This window comes from Alosa alosa, chromosome 9 (genome assembly GCF_017589495.1).
Source record: "Alosa alosa isolate M-15738 ecotype Scorff River chromosome 9, AALO_Geno_1.1, whole genome shotgun sequence".
Lineage (NCBI taxonomy): Eukaryota > Metazoa > Chordata > Actinopteri > Clupeiformes > Clupeidae > Alosa > Alosa alosa.
In genome coordinates, this window is record NC_063197.1 from 13,919,803 (window position 1) to 13,939,718 (window position 19,916).

Below are 19,916 nucleotides of genomic sequence, written 5' to 3' on the forward strand. Positions count from 1 at the left end.
TTAACTAAAAAGGATCATGCAGTCTGTAAATTTCACTGAAGTACAGCTCTTCTGCCAGGGCACAATGGACTGCGCTTCATGTTTATAATAGTTACTAAGGTAGGTGTCCTTCACTGCTCACATAATGGCAATTTCCACCGTCAAACCAACATCGCCAGAGCTCAAACAAGAAGCAGCTTGAACAAACACAATGCATGCTGCATGCAATAGCATAACAAACACAAGCATTAACAGTAAAAACAAGGTAACATAGTTCACCAGGTCAAGTCAGGGGAAAATGTAAAATTGTTGTTATCAGTCAGGGAAAGTTCCAGAACATTTATTCATCAGTAATCTAAACAGTGTCCAAAGAGTAAGGCTAGTTCAGACTCCGTTGTGGGTGTAAAGATAAAAACAGGATCGGAGACCCTGCATACTTCCACTGTTTGTCTATGCTGTGCCCCAAGGCTACACAAAAATAACATTCAGCCCATCACAGACACTGCCATGTCCCTTGAAAATAGCTTGAAGTTGGTACGGCTAGCCTATATGATCAGGTGCTAGTATATAAAAAAAAGGAAGTCGAAGAAACAGTGTGCCAAAAAAACGTTACCATGTCCTGATCATAAAACATTCATCAACAGTCACAGTGACAACAGCAACATTGACAATTTTTTTGGTCAACAACTCAAGTCATCCAGACCGCAAAGACCACAGGCTGACTGCTTAATGGCCATGAGTCACAGGGTTAAACATAAGCAATGGCCTGCTGGCCCAGGGCAAGTAAAAGACCATGTTGGCCAAGTTGATTGGCCAGGGAGTCACTGGCCAATTTTGGGCTAGTGTCAGTTTTTCTGCCAGTCCCCATCAAGAGTCAGTTCAGCTCACCTGTGGTGATGCTAACTGGTTGAAGCTTAGCATGTGAGGCTAAAATAAAGAGGGAGCTCATTACAATGTAATAAATTAACAGTTTTGTGTGAAAGTTCCTTTTCCGGGCCTGTGGATATATTCAAGGGACCAGCACAAATGTCATGTACAGGCCGGAGGGGTCAGTGGGGGGAAATTGTTACATTGGACAGGAATGGACACTGGCCGCGACAGGAACAGAGATGGCAGAACAGGAACAGTCAGGGAGCTTCTGTCAGAGAGTCAATCTCCCCTCTTGGGGATGAGTGTGGGTGTGTGGGTGTGTGGGAGTGTGTGGGTGTGTGTTTCTGAACAGGTTTGCTGGAAGCTTACAACAACTTGTCTGGGTGGGTGGGGAGATCATTAATTTGCTTTCCTGAGGTGTGTGCAGCCTTACTGAGGTTGGGCTTCTGTGTATCTTTGAACAAGAGGATGAGTGTGCAAGTGTGTGTGTGTGTGTGTGTGTGTGTGTGTGTGAGAGAGAGAGAGAGAATGAGAGAGAAAGAGCTCTAGGATGACCCAGATGTTTTACTTGTGATTCATCTCTAATCAGAACCTCTGGGATTTCTGGAGGTACTGGGAGGCACCAGAACACAGTGATCAGTGACACTTCCCCTGCACACACACACACTCACACACTGTTACCATACAAAAAAAAATACACATTTACAGGAGTACACTTTAAGACCCTCTAAGATTCCCACACACCAACATCCCTCTTCATAAACCCATTCACTAACCTCAACAACAATGTCAGCACACACAAACAGACCCACTCACACACACACACACACACACAGAGAGAGACAGAGACAGAGAGAGAGACACACACACACACACACACACACACAGAGAAAGAGAGAGAAAGAGATAGACACACAGACACAAACACACACACACACACACACACACACACACACACACACACACACACACACACACACGCTTAACCAGTGTAAATGTTTTTTCTCTTGTTGGTCAAGATCGGGTGGGCTTATTCATGTTAATTCCTCCATCTGCATGGGGACAAACATGGGTGTGAGGATAGAACAGATGACACGCTGCAATATTCAGTAAAATCCTCAAGCGAATGTCCATCAAAGCATGCTAATGCTAATGCCATCATCTGTTTTCTCTACTGAGGTGTTCTTTGAGATACTTAGGAAGTGACCTTTAACCCTTTCACTTCAATGAAAACAACATCTTAAAGGTTGAGCGTTCAATTCAGGTGAAAGGTTGTTGTTATTGGAGTCCAAGAACCAATCAAATTACAGACCCCATTTCATGCCTGTATTGATTGGGTATAATAGTGAATTTTTCCCTCCAAACCACTTTTTTTAAGCCTGTCTTAAGCCATGCTGATTCTCAAAAGAGAATTGGTCTGGGGATGCTTAGTTCACTTCCAATTTCCAAGGAGTGTAAGTAACCAGCAGTGAAATTAAACTTAAGTAACTAAAATTAAGTATAGCAAGCACACCTTTCTTGTAAACAAAGCTTTTAAATGCAGTTGTTTACTCAATTCCAAAGGAGATACAAGTCTGTGCCGTTTATTACTGACGCCATCAGCGCAGCCATTGGTTGTGTTCAACTCAACTGTACTCCCCTGTCACATCGCATAAAGCCCACCCCAAGCCAGATAAGCAGTTGTGATTGGCTCCTGGGCTTTCTGTGATTTTGGAAATTTCAGAATTGAAGATTTGCCTGTCGGATCTGCAGAGCAAATATAAATGTGGTCTCAGATTCGTCTGGGTTTTTGTTTCCCATTTTCAGAACCAGGATTGCACATGGACAGTGATTTTTTGTATGCACACAAACAGACGGAGCCTTTAAATACCTTTCAATTCACAAGTTCAATTCTTCTACCAACATGAGAGGGGTGCACTCAGATATAAAACAATACCGATTTTTAGCACAAGAATTCCAATAGCAATATCCCCATTTTGTTGGCGGTAGTCCGGTCAGTCATTTCTTACTTCTGCTACAACACATCAGCGTCTTCCAAATACACTCTCGGTTTTTCCTCCCTAGTTTTTCCTACTTTTACGTTTAAGAATGAATAACTAGGCTGCCCATTGGTGCTATTATATTACCTGTTGCTTCTCATAATATGCAAGGTATTCACAAAATAATTTCTTTCAAGTGAGTTTGTTTATTACCAGCCTAATAACTAAACAACTAAATAAATGAATATCGGCCCAAAATATTAGCCAAATATTGAATATCCATCCAGAGCCATTAGATATCGATATTGGCCCTTAAAAATGCATATCGGTCAGTCCCTAATAATAATCCATCCATGTTAATAACATTGCTTGCAGTTCCTCTCTCTTCAGCTACGAGAGGACAACACAAACAAGCAGTCTGAGGAGGAGTCTCGTCTCCGCTGGCCGACAAACGAGGCCACAGAGGCAGAGGCAGGTGGAGGGCGGGGGTGTCGGAGGAGGCAGTCAGCCTCCAGGCTCCCATGGGGCCCTTCTCACACCTTCCCACTCCCCGGGGGCGCACAACACCTTCCAGTCCCTTGCTGCCACCCCCACCACCACCACCACCACCACCACACACCCACGGGGTCCTGAGTCAAACGAGTGGGACCGCTGCCCAGCTGAGACCCAAACAGTGAGACACAACCAGTAATGGTGCGCTCAGTGTCGACTCAAATCAGCCTGTGATGAACTATGCACTGTCTTTTGTTGTTTGTTTGTTTGTTTGTTTGTTTGTGTGTGTGTGTGTGTGTGTGTGTGTGTGTGTGTGTGTGTGTACCAAATTGTGCATGAAACGAGCACCGTTTGAAGATCTGCCATTACAAAGCAACTGCAAGGGCTTGAGTGATATGTCTTGACTATATATGTGGACAGCAACACAAACCAGCGGTCCTGGCAGCTTCACAAATGGACCCAAAAACACCAAAAATGCCTCAGACCAAAAATATACCCAACAACTGTCTGGAAAACTCAAGGCACGGTTTAGCATTAAGAGTTGGTTCAGACTAAACAATTAGCTGTCAGTTCAGCAATGAAACATTCCAGCTGTGCAAACATTACTATTTCGCCTTTGAAAAACTAGAAATGTCATTAAAACACAATTTTGCGGAACCAATTTGACATACAGTTTACTTTTTGCCAGGATGAAAACTCTTTAGACCATGCCCATAAGCGCTAGCTTAGGAAAACCACTAAAAAATAATTTAAAAGGCCCTGTTTCTCTGCCAGCACTCAAGGTTATTATGCCTCTGAGGTGATAGTGATCAATGAAACCTACAGTCCCTGCTTTCATTAACCACGACAAAGAGGTTAGCAGCAAGGTGACAACAATGATCTGACAGACACTCACCTTTGGACACATTGACATCATCAGCCACAAACCTATCATACCTAGCCGCTATTAGCTCCATAGGGTAGCTGACACCAGCTGAAAGAGTCATTCCTGAATGATGAACCTCATACAGATCTCATACAGATCTGAATGAATCAGGCTAACTGATCTAATAGAGTTCCGCAAATGATACCCAACCACTCACAGAGTGTAGTGTATATTTCCTATGTATAGGAAATCCACAATATTAAGATGACAAAAAACAGCATGCAAATGTTATAACACATTTATTTAAATATTGACATTTTTTAAGTGCTGCCATCCTTCCTTACAGCTTTTTAATATGCACACAATTCAAGTATCTTGTTAGTTAACGTAAGTAAGCCAGAACTACTCTCTTATGTTCAAATGAACACATCAAAACAAGACTAAGTGAAAAGGAAGGTGTTGAGGGGTGGAGAGAGACCAGGGTCAACACAACTAAAATTAAAACTACATGTTCAAAAAACACCTAATATTCTGAGCCAGTGTAGCCAATCAGTGAGTCAGACTGGAAAAGACGCACAAAGCAACGGCTTCGCCCACACATATGCTGGCTTCAGTCTTTCCTCGCGCCACCATCTTTAAAAAGCCATTTCCTCTGTGGTTCACTTCTATATCAGCCGCCTCTGCATCCCACACACAGACCAGCAAAATCTAATATGGATCCTGAAGGAGTGTCGTCGTTAAGCCACTGGCTATCCAAATGGCTGAAACAAATCCTTTCCAGGACACAAATGAACATGCATATTGTACTACAGTGGCCCACTGAAACTGTGACATATATACCAGCAAGGGGTAACTTTACTGCATCTTCAACTTCATAACATTTCAGGGAGGCAGCTGGTGTTGAAACATTAACAACCCAAACTGACATAAAGTCCACACATCCGTAGCCACTGGAGCTCAAATGTGTAGGCCCTTGCATCACCGTTTTCCCCCTGAACCAAAATTCAACTTTGAAGTGCAACATTCTCTCAAGAGTCCTTGGTAATTGCCTCCCACCTTTGCTGTACCAAAACAAACCACTCAACCACAACCAACCATCCATATGTATCACTTTCATCATTTTTTTAAAGGAATGCTTAGGTTACGATAAGCCATGACTAATCTTCAGTTTGGGATTGTCTCTGTCTAAAGCTGCTTTCAGATATAACCTCGGGAGTTTTGTCAAACGGAGGTCCGATCCTTCGGGTGATTCAGATATGATGCGAACATGCTGACATTACACGGCCATATGTGTGAACGACAACGACGCACATTAACAGAATCTCAGTGTGGTTGAACACGCACACGAACAGAATCTCTGCATGTTCTTCGCTTCGTTCAGAATAATTTACAAAATGTTCGTCGGAAATATATGTCGTTCAGATATACGGCCCAACTGTTTAACATCCACAGAACCTCCTGTCTTACACGTAGGTCTGAGTGCAGCTTACATGTCACCACTGCCAAACTTCACTCACAAAGGGTAATATTCAACAATACTGATGACACCTCCCAAGTCCTGGGGAACTCTGGGGAATCTAAAAGTTGCATAAGTCACCATGTAGATTCATAACATGCATTCTTCGGCAGGCCAATCCCGGGGCTGTGCCTTTGAAGACCACAAGCTTCATCATCATTAAGTAGGTGGCACGAAAAAAGGTTGTCTAACAATTATGCCATAATTAGCCAATTACTGGCTGACAATGACCGTTTACACCTGAGTAATTACACCACTCTTCTAGAAGATTGATACTAATCTGACCACCAAGAGCTCAAGGTTAAACCCCAAGGAGGGGCAAAAATAGCATTTCTCCAAACATTCCAAACCACAAAAGTGTGTGTGTGTGTGTGTGTGAGACATGCCCTCCTGTGAGCCTACGCCCCGAGATAAGGCAGTATGGAGGGATCTAGACGTGGAGGCACAGAGACCCAGAGTCCAGAGGTTGAGCTTGAAGCAACAGCCGACATGCCAGGGGATTCACGACCAGGCGGGGTGGGTCCCAGCACTGTGCCAGATAGGCTACGCAAAGTTTCTGGATGCTGACACTAGAAGTTCCTCTCTACAGCAAAAAGGGCAAGGTCTATCATTGAGTTCACTTTTTACACACACACACACACACCTCATTCCGGGGTAATCAGGGTCCGTCAATAATGGAAGTAAGGATAGCACAGGTCAACCAATCTAAAGTCTCTGAAATGCAATGTAGATGGACTGCACTTAAACATTTCTACACAACAGCCTTCACAGTTACTATGAGTGGAACGTGGTCATAGTGAATTATGAATGGTCCATAGAGGCTAAATCATACAGCATTTTGGGACATACACATGTGCTCACACACACACTCCCAAAACTCTCTCCCAAAAGAAAAAGCAACTGACTGTACATCTTGTTATTTGCAAATGTGTCTCCATGGCATAATCTTAAACTCTTATGTCAGGTGACAGTAAGAGACCCTCAATTCTGACATAAACACAAATGACCGATTGAAGACAATGTCATATGGTTAAGGGTCAGCAAGGGCTTGATTCAGTCTACTTATTAAAAAAAAAAAGGCTTTTATCTTTCCATCAAGGGAAGTGTTTCGGTTTAGATTATGTTTCTTATGTTTCTTACTTTTGATCATTTTGATTATAGGAAACTCAACCTTAGTCGACATTTTGAATACAAAGTCAGTTTCATTGCATGAATGAAGTGTAGGCTATTCAATAACTTTTTCCATTTGTATAGTTGATATTTGATATTACTATTGATATTGCGGTTATTATTAGTACTATGATTAATGCAGGCTTTTGTACTTTATTTGATACCATTATTTTTCAGCCAAATGTCATAACCATTTCGACCAATAGGCTACTTTTACAAGCTTCTAGATGGATATCCCGAGTTCGGATATCCATATAGATATCGTTTGTTAGACTAGTCCCTGAACTTTGTGACACAGACATTATCAATTTCTACCTGCACGCGATGTCTATCATAATCATAAAGCAGGTGTTTGGTGCAATAGAAAAATCGTAACTCCCATGAACACTCATGCCAAGAGACACATTCGAACGGCAGGCTATACACCTAAGTCTCCGCAGCAAGCATCAATAACCATAAATGCCGGCTATCCCACAACTTCATTGCAAGATATCAGAGAGGATGGTCACATGGACACAAACAAGCGATAAGGAGGATGTAAGAGCGCCGTTTTATTGTCCTGTTTTCATAGAGTGAGAATGAATGGGTCCCTTCAAGCACGCAATGACAACATGCAGCGAACACTCAAAAATTTGACGGCTCTTGATTGCAGCTAGTAACCAAAAATTAAGCCTAACACACAACTCAAGACTGAATACAAATCAATTCCATTCTATGAAATTATGCCTGCTCAAATACATTCTCATCTTGCGGGTTTGTGCTCAACCCAATTCATACAATAATCATTATCCTGTACAACAGACACTTGAATGAACGGCATTTCCTCTGCAGTAGCCTGGCGAGACTAAGATTTACAATTAAGAAACACATTGAAAGAAAACCATGTAATGTAACAAATATACGAACTGGCAACTAAAAACATGTATTTAGGAAGCACCGGTGTCGTGCGCGTTAAAAGGATCGCTGCTAGCTTTGACGCCTCGGCTACAGGTTGCTCTAGCGGTGTCTCAGGGAAAATGGTCGGGATAAATTGGATTTGGTTTCCCCGTGGAGTCCAAATCCCCGGGAAAGCTTGCGTTTGCACAGAAAAAAATAACAACTAAACACAGTTGTCAGCATATGAGCTTCAGAATGTTATTCACCTTATACACTGAATACATCCAGTAGATCCGTTCCGGAGAAGAAGCGCAAGTTTCCCATCAAGCGAATGCGCACCCGAAACCAGCGGCGTGTTTAATCACTCAAAATCAGGGGTCACTGCATGCTAACCGTGCTAAATATAGCAACAAACTTTGAAATGCGAAAGGGAAAATAAAAGACTACGGTGATCACCACAGGCATATAGAACACGAAGAGCATGCGGGCTTTTAACCGGTTAAAAACATTTGGTAGCACCATACAGTCCCCTCCCCTGTCTCACCGGGGTAGAGCGAATGTGGGTCACCGGGCCTTCGCATTCTTCCTAAGCAAAGCGTAACGCTAAATAGCTAGCATAGAAAAACAGCATCGTATACTCTCGATGCGGTCATATTTGCAATAAACTTAACCGGACAGCGAGTCGATTGCCATTTCCAAAGACACGTAATTATGCATGTCTTAAAATCGCGCTTACCTTGTCAGTTGTCCGACTGTTACAATTTCCGTCCTGGTTGTTTTGGTAGTAGATGGCTGCGCGGCGGGTTGAACTGGAGTTAGAAAAACAGCCAAGGCCTAGCTCGGGCTCGCAAAGAGCATGCGCACCAGTGTATGAGTATACAACCTGGCGGAACTACACAGGCATACCTTTGACGTGCATGAGAGTTTTTTCTTGCCACAAACATCGGCATAAGACGTTGTATTGCGTTTTATTTATCATGTTTGAAGGTATGAAAGGCATTGCATTCACACGATGGTATTTAAAATAAATGCAGGACTACATCTCAACACATTTGCACATATTAACTGAGACACAAAACATGGGCTCTTGCTGATTTTTCATGGATGCAGGCCCACTTAAATACCGTCGGCTATTTCTTATTCTGGTCGATTAACTTAAATTAAAGTCTTGAAATGTTGACTAAAATAACTAAATTACGGTTGTGAGTAATTAACATCCCTCAAGGCTATATTTTACTCGATAACATTTGACGTAACAATTAATTTTTTATTTATTTATAAGAGCGCTATTCTATTACATTTTGTGTTATACAAATGTTCCCAATCTTTGGCCTTCATGTGTCGCTCATTCCTCTGGCTGAATGCCAATTAGGTCAAACGCGCAGTGCAACCAAGCTTGAATGAAAGAAGCGCGCGAAACAGAGAGGCGGGATTTTTTTACCATTTGGCACCTGCTCTGTCCAATCACGGTTCCGTGCGTGCGCACGAAAAGATCCTGTGTTTTTAGCCTACTGACTCACATCTCGCAGCCTGTTTTATTTGGTAATGATAAACTAACTATAGCCCTTTGTGCCCATGTAGGAAAACGCAGTCTATACTTTCCACACTCAGCAGGGCTGAATTGTGTATCTAGTTTACTTAGACTAATTAGTCCACTGAGGGAGAGTTTTGCAGTTGTGATGAACAATGGATGGATTTAGGCAAATGTTCAATAGGCCTTTATCACTGCAGCCGAAGTAGGAAGTGAACAGCCCTGTTCCTGTGTGAGCACAGGTGTTTCTAATTAAGTGTCAGATTCGGCAGCAGTTACTTCAACCAGAGGCCTCGTTAATGTTTTTAGGAACACCTGTGGTTTGCCTGCCAACAGGAAATTCAACAGCCCTGCTTCAGCTGCCTGTGGGCTGCCGTGATAAAGGCCTATTGCAAGTAGCCCAGGGGCCCTATATACCCAAACGCATTGCAGTACGGTGACATTGTCTATTTTGTGTTATTTAGGCTTATTTATATATATTTAATACTTATTTATTTTTGTTTGATTGGAAAAAAACCTATCAATTGTCCTTTTCAATGGTGGGTTTCAATATAGTTGGACAAACTTCATTTGATTTGCGATCAGCTGTTTCAGGAATAAGCCCAGCTCAAGTTGAAATGAAGAGAAACAGCGACATCTAGAGTTAAAGCTCATGAACATCCCTTCTAAGTCCCTGCAATAAGGCTCAAAGATGTCGTCGCGGTCTTATATTTACGACCGCACAACAATTTAATGGCGACTTTAGGCAAGTCTACGCGAATATAAAAATGGCATCTTTTTATCTACATAATGAAAAATGTGTGCTAAAAACCGGCAGGTGGCAATTCGATTTATGTGCGTCTTTCATCCATTCTGGAAAGTTCAGCTTCCAAAGGTGGTTGATCAAAAACCTGTTCACAGCTACTGAGTGGGATAGTCTATGTAACAGGAAAACTGGTGATTGTCATCCATAGCACTCACCCATAGAAATCACACATTTTATTTATCAAAGTGTAAATTGCAATCAATGAAAAGCATGGATAGCCTACTTTAAGAATAAATGAGTCAATAGCCCAGATATAGCAGCTGAATTTTATTTAAGTACATGAATGGATTCCCACATCTCTAGCCTCAACGACTACAGACCAGTGGCACTCACCCCAGTGGTGATGAAGTGCTTTGAGAAACTGGTCCGTAGTCACATCACAGCAGCCCTGCCAGGCAGCCTTGTCCCCCACCAGTTTGCCTACAGAACTAAACGATCCAGGACGCCATAGACATAGCACACAATACTGCACAATCACACCTGGAGCAGCAGGGAAGCTATGTGCGGATGCTCTTTGTGGATTATAGCCCTGCATGTGGATAAATAGCTTCCTCTCTGACCACAGACAGAGGGTCAGAGTAGGCCACCACTAAGGTTGCTAACCGTCCCGAATTGTGCGGGACATCCCGTATTTTGGGTGATTTTGATTTGTCCCGTCAGGGACAGCACCACTCCCGATTTTTGAATCACAGCTCATCGGCCTTGTTAACTTGTCAATAGTGGGCTACTGTAAACGCACCTGGAACAAAGTGTCCAGTGCCGCCGCTACCACGCGCATCTCGCACCACAATTTAGCCAGAGAAGCTTTACTGCAAACTGCTTTTCACTCTTCTTAGAGAACGATTACAATGTCAAAATGCAGCAACAGCATCTTACATAAGGATGATACTTTTTGGATCCTCTCTATTCTCTCTATTACTAGTCTCTCTATTATGCAGCAGATCTAACTTGAACGTTATGCTACTCGTTTTAATTGGGAACGAGAGGGAGAGAGGGTGGAAGTTTCCAGCTGGCTTGTGATCATTGGTAATTGATTTCACCTTTTTAAGAAACTTTTAAAAGGAAATCATGAGAACAACAAAAACAACGCGAGGAGATTGCGGAATTATCCGGTTCACACTATACTGAGGGCACCTTGACATAGGCTGCACGCACTGTAATTTGGACTGATAGAATATGAAGAGTGGTCAATTGCCTTTGTGTAATGGTGAGTCTTCAACAATCCGTTTCCCTTGAACTAAGCATTTACATGAAGCACATGATAGGCTATGCCAATTGAAACACTTTCCACTTAAATAGCTAGGTGGCTACCAGGTTCATAATTCACTTTTTATTGCAAACAGAAAATATATAGCTAGCATCATTACATGCTTCTATTTCCACAGGAATGAAGGTTGTTTACACCAACTTAATTTACTTATCATTGTGCTACAGGCCTAAATATGGCACAAACAATTTTTAGAGTTTGTGGAATGACCATAGGCTATATTTGAATGGAGCTAGCAAAATATTATGAATACCGTGTAGACAATGCTCTTAAAGTGACAGTACACCATTTGTAATTTTTTTTTTTTTTTTTTTTTTTTTTTGGGGGGGGGGGGGGGGGGGTTATCCGCATTTGAAGTGAAGTGTCCCTCATTTGGGGTTGAGGAAGTTGGCAACCCTAGCCACCACACATCCACGGCCCTAAGCCTCAGTACTGGCTCTCCCCAGGGCTGTGTCCCTTGCTCTACTACTCCCTCTACACACACGACTACTCCCCTGTCCATCACAGCAACACCATGGTGAAGTTTGCGGATGACACCACAGTGGTGACCCTCATCTCCGGGGGCACCTACAGAGATGAGGTGGAGCGGCTGTCAACAAGGTGCAGGGCCAACAACCTGCTCCTCAACACCTCAAAGACTCATCATAGACTACAGGAGAAATAAAACAGAGATCCCACCATTAATCATCAACGGGGACTGTGTGGTGAGGGTGGCATGGCAGTCTTCCACTTCCTGGAAGTCCACATCGAGGAGAGCCTGTCCTGGAGTGTGAACACCTCTGCGCTGTGCGCTGCCCAACAGAAACGGTACTTCCTGAGAATACTCAGGAGGAATAACATCACACAAAGACTGCTAGTGTCCCTTTACCATGCCTCCATTGAGAGCATACTAACATACTGCATGTGCGTATGGTACACCAGCTGCATAGCGGCAAAGAGGAAAGTGCTCCACTACAGAACTACAGTTCCCGTTGTCTCAAAAAGCCCAGAACATTATAAAGGACACGCACCATCCTGGTCACTCCCTGTTTGAACTGTTGCCTTCATACATACGGTACAGATCAACTAACGCAAGGACAAATAGACTCAAACACAGTTTTTATCCAATTGCAATAACCACCCTCAATGCTGCAAAAAATAATGTGCAATATGGAATCTGATATGAAATGGATCAATGCAATGACAGAAAGTATGCATGTCTGTAGATGATTTGTGTTCATACTGTTTTTATGTAATGACTGTGTTCATACTGTTTTTTATGCAGTCACTGGGTGTGTAAGACTGGGTGAATTTACGTATGCTGCTAATGTTGTTGTATGTTTTTAGTAACAATAGCACTTAAATTATATTTTTATAGACTCAATGAATGATGCACTGACTGGAGAGCACTTTAAATGTCATTGTACCTGTGAATAAAGACCTATTCTATTCTATTCTGAATAGTTCCTGACTCAAAATATTTGAGATTGTCCCAATCTAGATATGGAAAAGTTGTTGAGGCTCTCCACACTGACTGGACCTGCTACTGTATATGGATCCCCCTCGTTCAGTATACAGAAGTTCTGCAGCAGGTCCTGAGGAATTATTTTACCGTGGGACCCATGGGAGTGAGATGCATCACCTAAATAGATTATTGTAATTCTCTTCACCTATGCTAGGAGCTGCGATGACACACCATTCCTCTACCTTCCCTTGTGCATCGCCATTCAAGACATGTACGACTATAAAAACGTGCCGCATCTTTGAAGCATTTGTAATATTTCTCTCTCCTCTTACATATCTCTGTCACTATCTCTCTCTCTCTCTCTCTCTCACACACACACACTTTATAAAGCTCTCTTTTTCTCTCATTTGGGGCTAAATTGGTGAAATCATACCACCACAATAAAGAACCTTTTCTAGATGCTTTTAATTCCAAAGACAGCTTTGTTACACAGACAGTTGGGGGTCAAAAAGAAGTTTATTTGGATTCTCTTGAGTACATTCAACAGCACGATACAGTGGTCATGGAGGGCATGGAGGAGCTTAGGAGAGCTGCAGGGTATAGGCCATGACACCCTCTGGATACCAGGTCAGGTCTGTGCAGTGGGTCCAACTGGCGACAACTGATGCAGACACAAGCAGATCCAAATATAGGCTTTAAGCTCCTGTGTTTTTTTATCTAACTCTTATAAACATACTTACTTAATATTTTGTGGACAAATGACATTCCAGTTCTTGTGACAAAATATTTAACATCATAAGATTCCAATTCTCACTTTACTTTGCACTGTACCTGTCAAGCAAATGACTAAATGTGCTGAAGAAGTCCAGCTGTAATCTAATACCTTTTTGTCTTTATTTACACATATTCTGCGGATCTTCTTCCATTTCTCGGCTGCATGTGGGAAAAAAAGAAGTGTTAGAAATGAGTGTTTGTTTTTCATGAGATACCATGATCTCAACAGATATCATGATATCAAAAGGTCTCTCGGCACTGTAGTTATGATGAAAAGATGAAAGCTATTATATCCATTAAGTCAGAGATGAGGGAATGATATTGAGTGCACTCTGAGAAAAGTCAATTGAAACAAATTTCAGTCAAAATATTGATCTTACCCGATAAAGAAAGTATCCTCTGCTTTGTATTCCTCCTGGTCCCTTAACATCATCCTGAGTAAAGACAAACACATTTTTGTCTCACCAAATATATTGTCCTCACCTCTACATAATATCATCTTGGTTCTGTATAAGAGTTGGTTAACAATCCAGAGTGAAAAAGGGTAATATGTTAAAGAGAAAGAGGTCAGAGTTCCATTAACATGCCTTTGACCAGAGCTCCTCATGCCATTCCGTCATACAGAAAATAAGCATCTATAAAATTTGTGGCAACTTCTGTGCCCTTACTGACAGTTAAGGAAAGCAGAGGGTTTTAGAGTTGGCAGAATGGCATCTTGTTTTAACACCACGGTTGCAAAACAAACCTCAGCATCCAGTTTATGAAGCCTAATTGTCTAATGACATATAATGGCATTGTAACATAGTAACCGCAGCAACGATTGTTTGTGTCCACTCCACTGATAATGTTTATTGCGCTTGATCGAAAACACAGCAGTTAGCAGAAAGCTTCTCAACAACACACCTCGGCCTGTGCAGACAAACAAGTGTTATACATGCTCTACCATGTGCTGGACCACACTGCCCACGAACGTGGTGTGGACAGGTCCCGGAAGCCAATAGCGGCACGTGGAATGACATCATCATGAAAACACAGTAGCATGTCAATAGTTACTGTGCTGGTCAGCCTCACTAATTTTAGCCGCTAATTGCCCCTCTGAATGGAAAAGAACGGCCAGTGCGGAGAGGGTTTCTGCCCACTGAGTGATACTACGTCAAATGGGCTTCTGCACAGTGGGCCTAAATTGGCTTGACATAGGCTAGCGCTATGTGTATAATCCCATACAAAGGGACAACATTAGAGGTTCTCTTTATTAGACGATCAATTGAACTTTTCATGGCATTTGGTCTCTCTAATTTGTGTTTTGGTCTTGTCTGGTACATGTTGGCATTCTGTGCGAACAAGTTTTGTTTTGTTCTATGGAAATATGAAAACACACACACACACACACACACACACACACGCATACAGGCACACACAGTATTTTCTCATGAACAGTAAGGCATCCACAGAACCACAAGTCAACCCATAGAGTGTTTCCTACGATTTCCTTCTCAGTGAAAACTAAATCACGCTTCGATGACCTGAGTGGATGCTCTGTCTCTCTGACATTTTCACCACTGTCACTTTCATTCCTGATTTCAGGGCTACAAACGGTGCCTCACTGCGCATAGAACTCTGCTGTGCAATGTCACACAAATGATAGATAGTGATGTAATAAAGGACTTTATTACATCTGTCTGATGTAATAAAAGTTGTGACTGATGGATAGCGTGAGAACACCGATATGAGGGGTACATACGAGTGCCGTAGCTCTTCTCACTTGCTTCTTAGAGGGCATCGCAGAAACCAGCTGTAAAAGCGGATGCAGCACAGGAAACTGACAAACAGACAGATGAACAGAGAGACGGACCAACATAGATGGAAGGACATGAAAATACATGAAAACCATGAACAACAGCTCTGACTGACAGACGCTGGAGGTCGCAGAGAGGACTGCACACAGACACACACACACACACACACACACAATCTCGCACATCTTACTCTCAAAGCACACAATCCCTTTAATTCATTCATTCATTCATTCATTCATTCAGTCAGTTATTAATGCAGGACAGGCAGAATTTTAAGCTCTACATTAACTCTGATCAGTCCTTTCCTTGCTTACGGTTTGAATGGATACTACAATAGCTATATGTGCATCATGTATTAACTTTTTCCTAAATAAATTAAAACCTAATTATATTAAATGTTTCACAAGAGGTAGATTCAAGACTGCGTTTGCCATATAGACTGTCATTGCAAAATTGCATTTTGAATAATAATGATGATAGTAGTAATAATAATATTAATATTGTGCAACAAGTGGCCGTTCTTTACAGCAAGAGTGAATATATCAGTAAGCCTTCAAGAGCAATGCACAATTTGTTTGTCTGAGATCAAGCTGAAACAGGGAGACAGACTGTGTAACCACCAACTTACCATCTCATTCTGAATCTCATCTCCTCCTGATTTAGCATAGTGAAATAAAAACTACACACACAGACAAATATATACATAAAACATAAAACATACACATAAACCATATATATATATATATATATATATATATATATGGCTTATACACATACACATATGCACATATGCACAAGACAATACACACACAGTTACATGTACACACATATATATGTTATGTACAAATCCATATACGCATATACAGATTCAATAACAAATAACAGATGGGTACATCTGACACATTAACATATAACATTAATGATGTCATGATGTTAGTGTTGTAGCACTTATCTAGCATCTGCTCAAACATACAGCTGAAACATGTTTGAATGTCAGTGGGGTGGACTTACCCTTTTACTGTTATCTCTTGGTGTCAAATCCTGCATCACCAGACCAAAAAAAAAAGTCAGCTCAAGTGACTAATGACAACACTATTTTCCAGATGATTAGCAGACGCTTTTGTCCAAATTGACTTACAAAATACAACAATAGTAAAAAATTGTTTTTAAAAGTTGGTAAGACTACATTAAGGAACATAGCAATAATAACAATAATGTCAATGCAATATCAACGACCCATCAACATACCATAAATATACAAACCATAACTCATAAGAACCACTTAATTAATTAAGTGTAAGTTAAGATATGTTGGAGAGGATTGAGGAAAGAATCACCTGAGCTTTCTGTAAAGCCCCCAGCATCAAGACACACACCTCTCCCAACATCTCACGTGCCTATAGTCATTTTAGCGACATATCAAACCCAGCGAGAGAGACAGAGAAAGAGAGGGAGAGAGAGAGAGAGAGATACACTCATTAATACGCAAACTACGCAAATGCACTCATTACTAATTGCAATAAACAATATTAATTCAAGTCATGCAAATTGTCCTACCCTGAAGGGAAAGTCTTCAGAGAAGAAGGATGTGCAGATATCATCTACCTAAGAACCAGAGGGCAGGGTGACCAAATCTATTACCAGCACAACATTCTGCCACAGCAATTTGGGACTAATGGAGTCTGTAAGACATGTAATGTAACAGAGGGGTGTGTGTAAGAGCACATATGTTGTTACCTGGTTTACTAGCTGGTCATAGTCTATCGTGGGTCTCTGCTGCAAAACTGGGGCGCCTTTATCAAAAGCAAAAAGATAAAACAGCAAAGCATTTAATAACAGGCAATAGTCCCGACCAGATCACTATAGAGCCTGACAAAAACCCATGCGGTGATGTATTTAGATCAATTTGATGTAATGGATATCAAAGGATATAGAGAATATATTGTATGTAAATAATGTTGATAACACCTCTGTCTTGCGTGGCCACAAACATTTTAAAGCTAACATTGTGTATGAATGAACAGGAGGGTTTTAAATATTAGATGATTATTTTTCATAGAATTGTCTATACACTAATAACTGCATTCCATCATTCCATTAGCCTATAATTAAAAACCATGTAAGATATTTCTCCTTTTCTGAAACATTGATTATACGCTGGAATATGCTGACTTAAATTCATTGTTTTGCTGGAACATGAAAAGTGTTAACCCTTTTGTTTCTGCTTCACTTTGAGATTTGGAGTCCTTGTGTTGTTCTCTCTCTCTCTCTCTCTCTCTCTCTCTCTCTCTCTCTCTGCGTACCACAATAAAATAGGTGAACCTATTTCATCTCTTCACCTTGCTGTCTCATCTAAGTTAATCCCCTCATCAACCTGTTTTACATCCTGACATTTATGTGTACCTCATTGTCCCTCTTTTAATTAAATATCACCTCAAGCATCTAGCTTTGTAACCTTTAAAAAAACAACAGAAGGTTTTTTATTTTTAGAAAAGAAACTGTCAGTTATAGATCAGAACCATAAAATGTGATCAAAACGATTAAGATCACCATGAAATGGTATTTTAGTGTTTAATTCAGAACTGTGTTACATTACATGCTCTACATTGCCAGAGGAAGACAGAGACAGCAGCACAGAATCCCGAGGACAGCACTCATACACCCAGAGACATGTCTATACTTATGATATTATTTATGTTTGTTTTGGAATAAGTCCTACTCCATTCCTTGCTTTAGTTCATGACTAGTTAAATTGCACATGACTAGCAAAAGATAAAATACATTATTTAGCAGATTAAATCCACATAAATCGTAGAAACATTGCATTTACAGACACATTTCAAATGCTCCAACAATGCAAATGCTGCAGGCCGATTCTGTTGTAGGTTACTCCATTTCCATGGTTGTGTATCAGTTAAGGTTTTCCTTATTTTTTCCCTGTGGACAACCTGTAGACACAGTGTGATTTTATCACATCTGTTTTGTTGCTTTTAGAATATGCATGCTTTGTGTTCTGAAGAAACACACAGCTACTGCAAAGTTTACTGGTTCACATGCCTGCTTAGGCAATATGAAATCAAATTAAATGCTATGGTAATCGTCAAAGGAGTACTATGCTATGAGTACTTTTCCTTAATTAACCATGGTTGGACTTCCTTTGTGCCACCACCCAATGGTGAAGCTAATTTGATTAGAATGGAAACACTACAAAGCCATTATAAATAGTCTGCTCTTTTGACCCCTAAAATGCAGCTCTCCTAAATTGCTGTTGTCCAAGGAGAGAGAAAGAGAGAGAGAGACACAGACAGACATAGAGAGAGAGAGAGATAAAAAGAGAGAGAGAGAGAGCGAGAGAGATTCTCGATTTATTCTTGCTGGATTGCTACATCAAATACTCAACAACTGCTCATCTCAGAAGACCTGACAGATCATCATATAAGATAGTTTTAAATGCAGGGCCCACGACTCAACAGGAACAGCCTTATATATCACGTTTTAAAAAGTACATTTTGTAGCAGTTTAAGCAATGATCAAAATTCATAGCCCACGACATGAATGCCTATAACTTGACAAAGTCGAAACTTTTGCTTCATCTTCCATTTTCTTTTTGTCTTTATGCATTTAGTTCCTGTCTGAATGGAGCAACAGGTGTCAAACTTACTTTTGCAGAGGGGGATGGTAGAGAGAAGGAAAGCCACTGCGAGCGTCAGGATCGCGCTGTTCGGTGGACTCATGGTGCTGAATACACCACCGGAGCTAGTCGGAGTGTGGCTACTGCTGTTGCTGCTGGAACTGTGGGAGGTTCCGCTGGGACACTGATGGGTTGGCATCTTTAGCAAGGTGTGTGAAAGGAGCTTTTCTCTCGCCAAGTAGCCTAGGTTCGTGCTGATAAACTTACAGGCTTCTCTTGCCAGGTTTTTAACGTTTTGTCGGAGGAATTTGGAGGCGTTAGAAGGCCACACCCTCATGTTACTCATCAGCATGTAATGGCGTCACACTTGTAGGCCTACACAATCACAAACTTCCGATGAGATAATTTCTCTGAATGCATCAATGAGTTAATGTGACGGGGGTCTATTCTACATCATGCACACACAATTTGTGGACGTAACTAAAACGACATACAAACAATAACTTGAATAACTTTGAACTTTGAATAACTTGAATAACTTTGAAAAACCGTTGAGAGAGGTCTAATTCCAAAAAGGTCCATTTGAAAATTATGGAATTGGCCAAGTTTATTCTATTTTTGCAGAAGATACAGAAAGTGTACAGGTTTGGCAAATTAGCTTTACTTTAAACATGTAGTAAAACTAGGCAGAAATCTTAACTTATTTTCCAAATTACATTCAATTGCTTTGATTTTAATTGTTGCCTTTCAAGATGATGACATTCAATGCATTGTATGCTTTACCAAATGCATTTTGGTATTTTGATTTTATAGATAGTGACACTATTACAAGTTTTCTCAGCGCCCTAATCTCGGTCGTTTTCATTCACATTTCCGTCACGGTTAACCAGCTGTTTTTTTCTTTCGTACGCTCGGTCGTAT

The 19,916-nt window shown here is 41.2% G+C and overlaps 2 protein-coding genes across 6 annotated transcripts in view; both read right to left on the reverse strand.

Moving 5' to 3' along the window:
* Nucleotides 1-8,587, reverse strand: part of clocka (clock circadian regulator a) — a 52,688-nt gene extending 44,101 nt beyond the window's left edge. Inside the window, 1 exon segment of the mRNA XM_048252075.1 lies at nucleotides 8,484-8,587. The gene's annotated coding sequence lies outside the window, so the exon portion shown is untranslated.
* Nucleotides 8,588-13,318: 4,731 nt separating this feature from the next.
* On the reverse strand, nucleotides 13,319-19,243 carry nmu (neuromedin U). 5 transcript variants are annotated; one of them, XM_048253180.1, is made up of 10 exons: nucleotides 19,026-19,243; nucleotides 17,102-17,157; nucleotides 16,922-16,969; nucleotides 16,702-16,761; nucleotides 16,376-16,405; nucleotides 15,993-16,043; nucleotides 15,310-15,360; nucleotides 13,949-14,002; nucleotides 13,678-13,727; nucleotides 13,319-13,455 (listed from the first exon to the last, which is right to left on the reverse strand). In XM_048253180.1, the coding sequence occupies exons 1-9, from the start codon at nucleotides 19,192-19,194 to the stop codon at nucleotides 13,692-13,694; spliced, it is 555 nt and encodes a 184-aa protein (XP_048109137.1). In that variant the 5' UTR covers nucleotides 19,195-19,243; the 3' UTR covers nucleotides 13,319-13,455; nucleotides 13,678-13,691. The 5 variants fall into 5 exon arrangements, with proteins under 5 accessions (XP_048109137.1, XP_048109136.1, XP_048109138.1 ...); XM_048253179.1 differs by having other exon boundaries at nucleotides 15,310-15,387; XM_048253181.1 differs by lacking the exon at nucleotides 15,993-16,043 and having other exon boundaries at nucleotides 15,310-15,387.
* Between the last annotated feature and the right edge of the window lie 673 nt (nucleotides 19,244-19,916).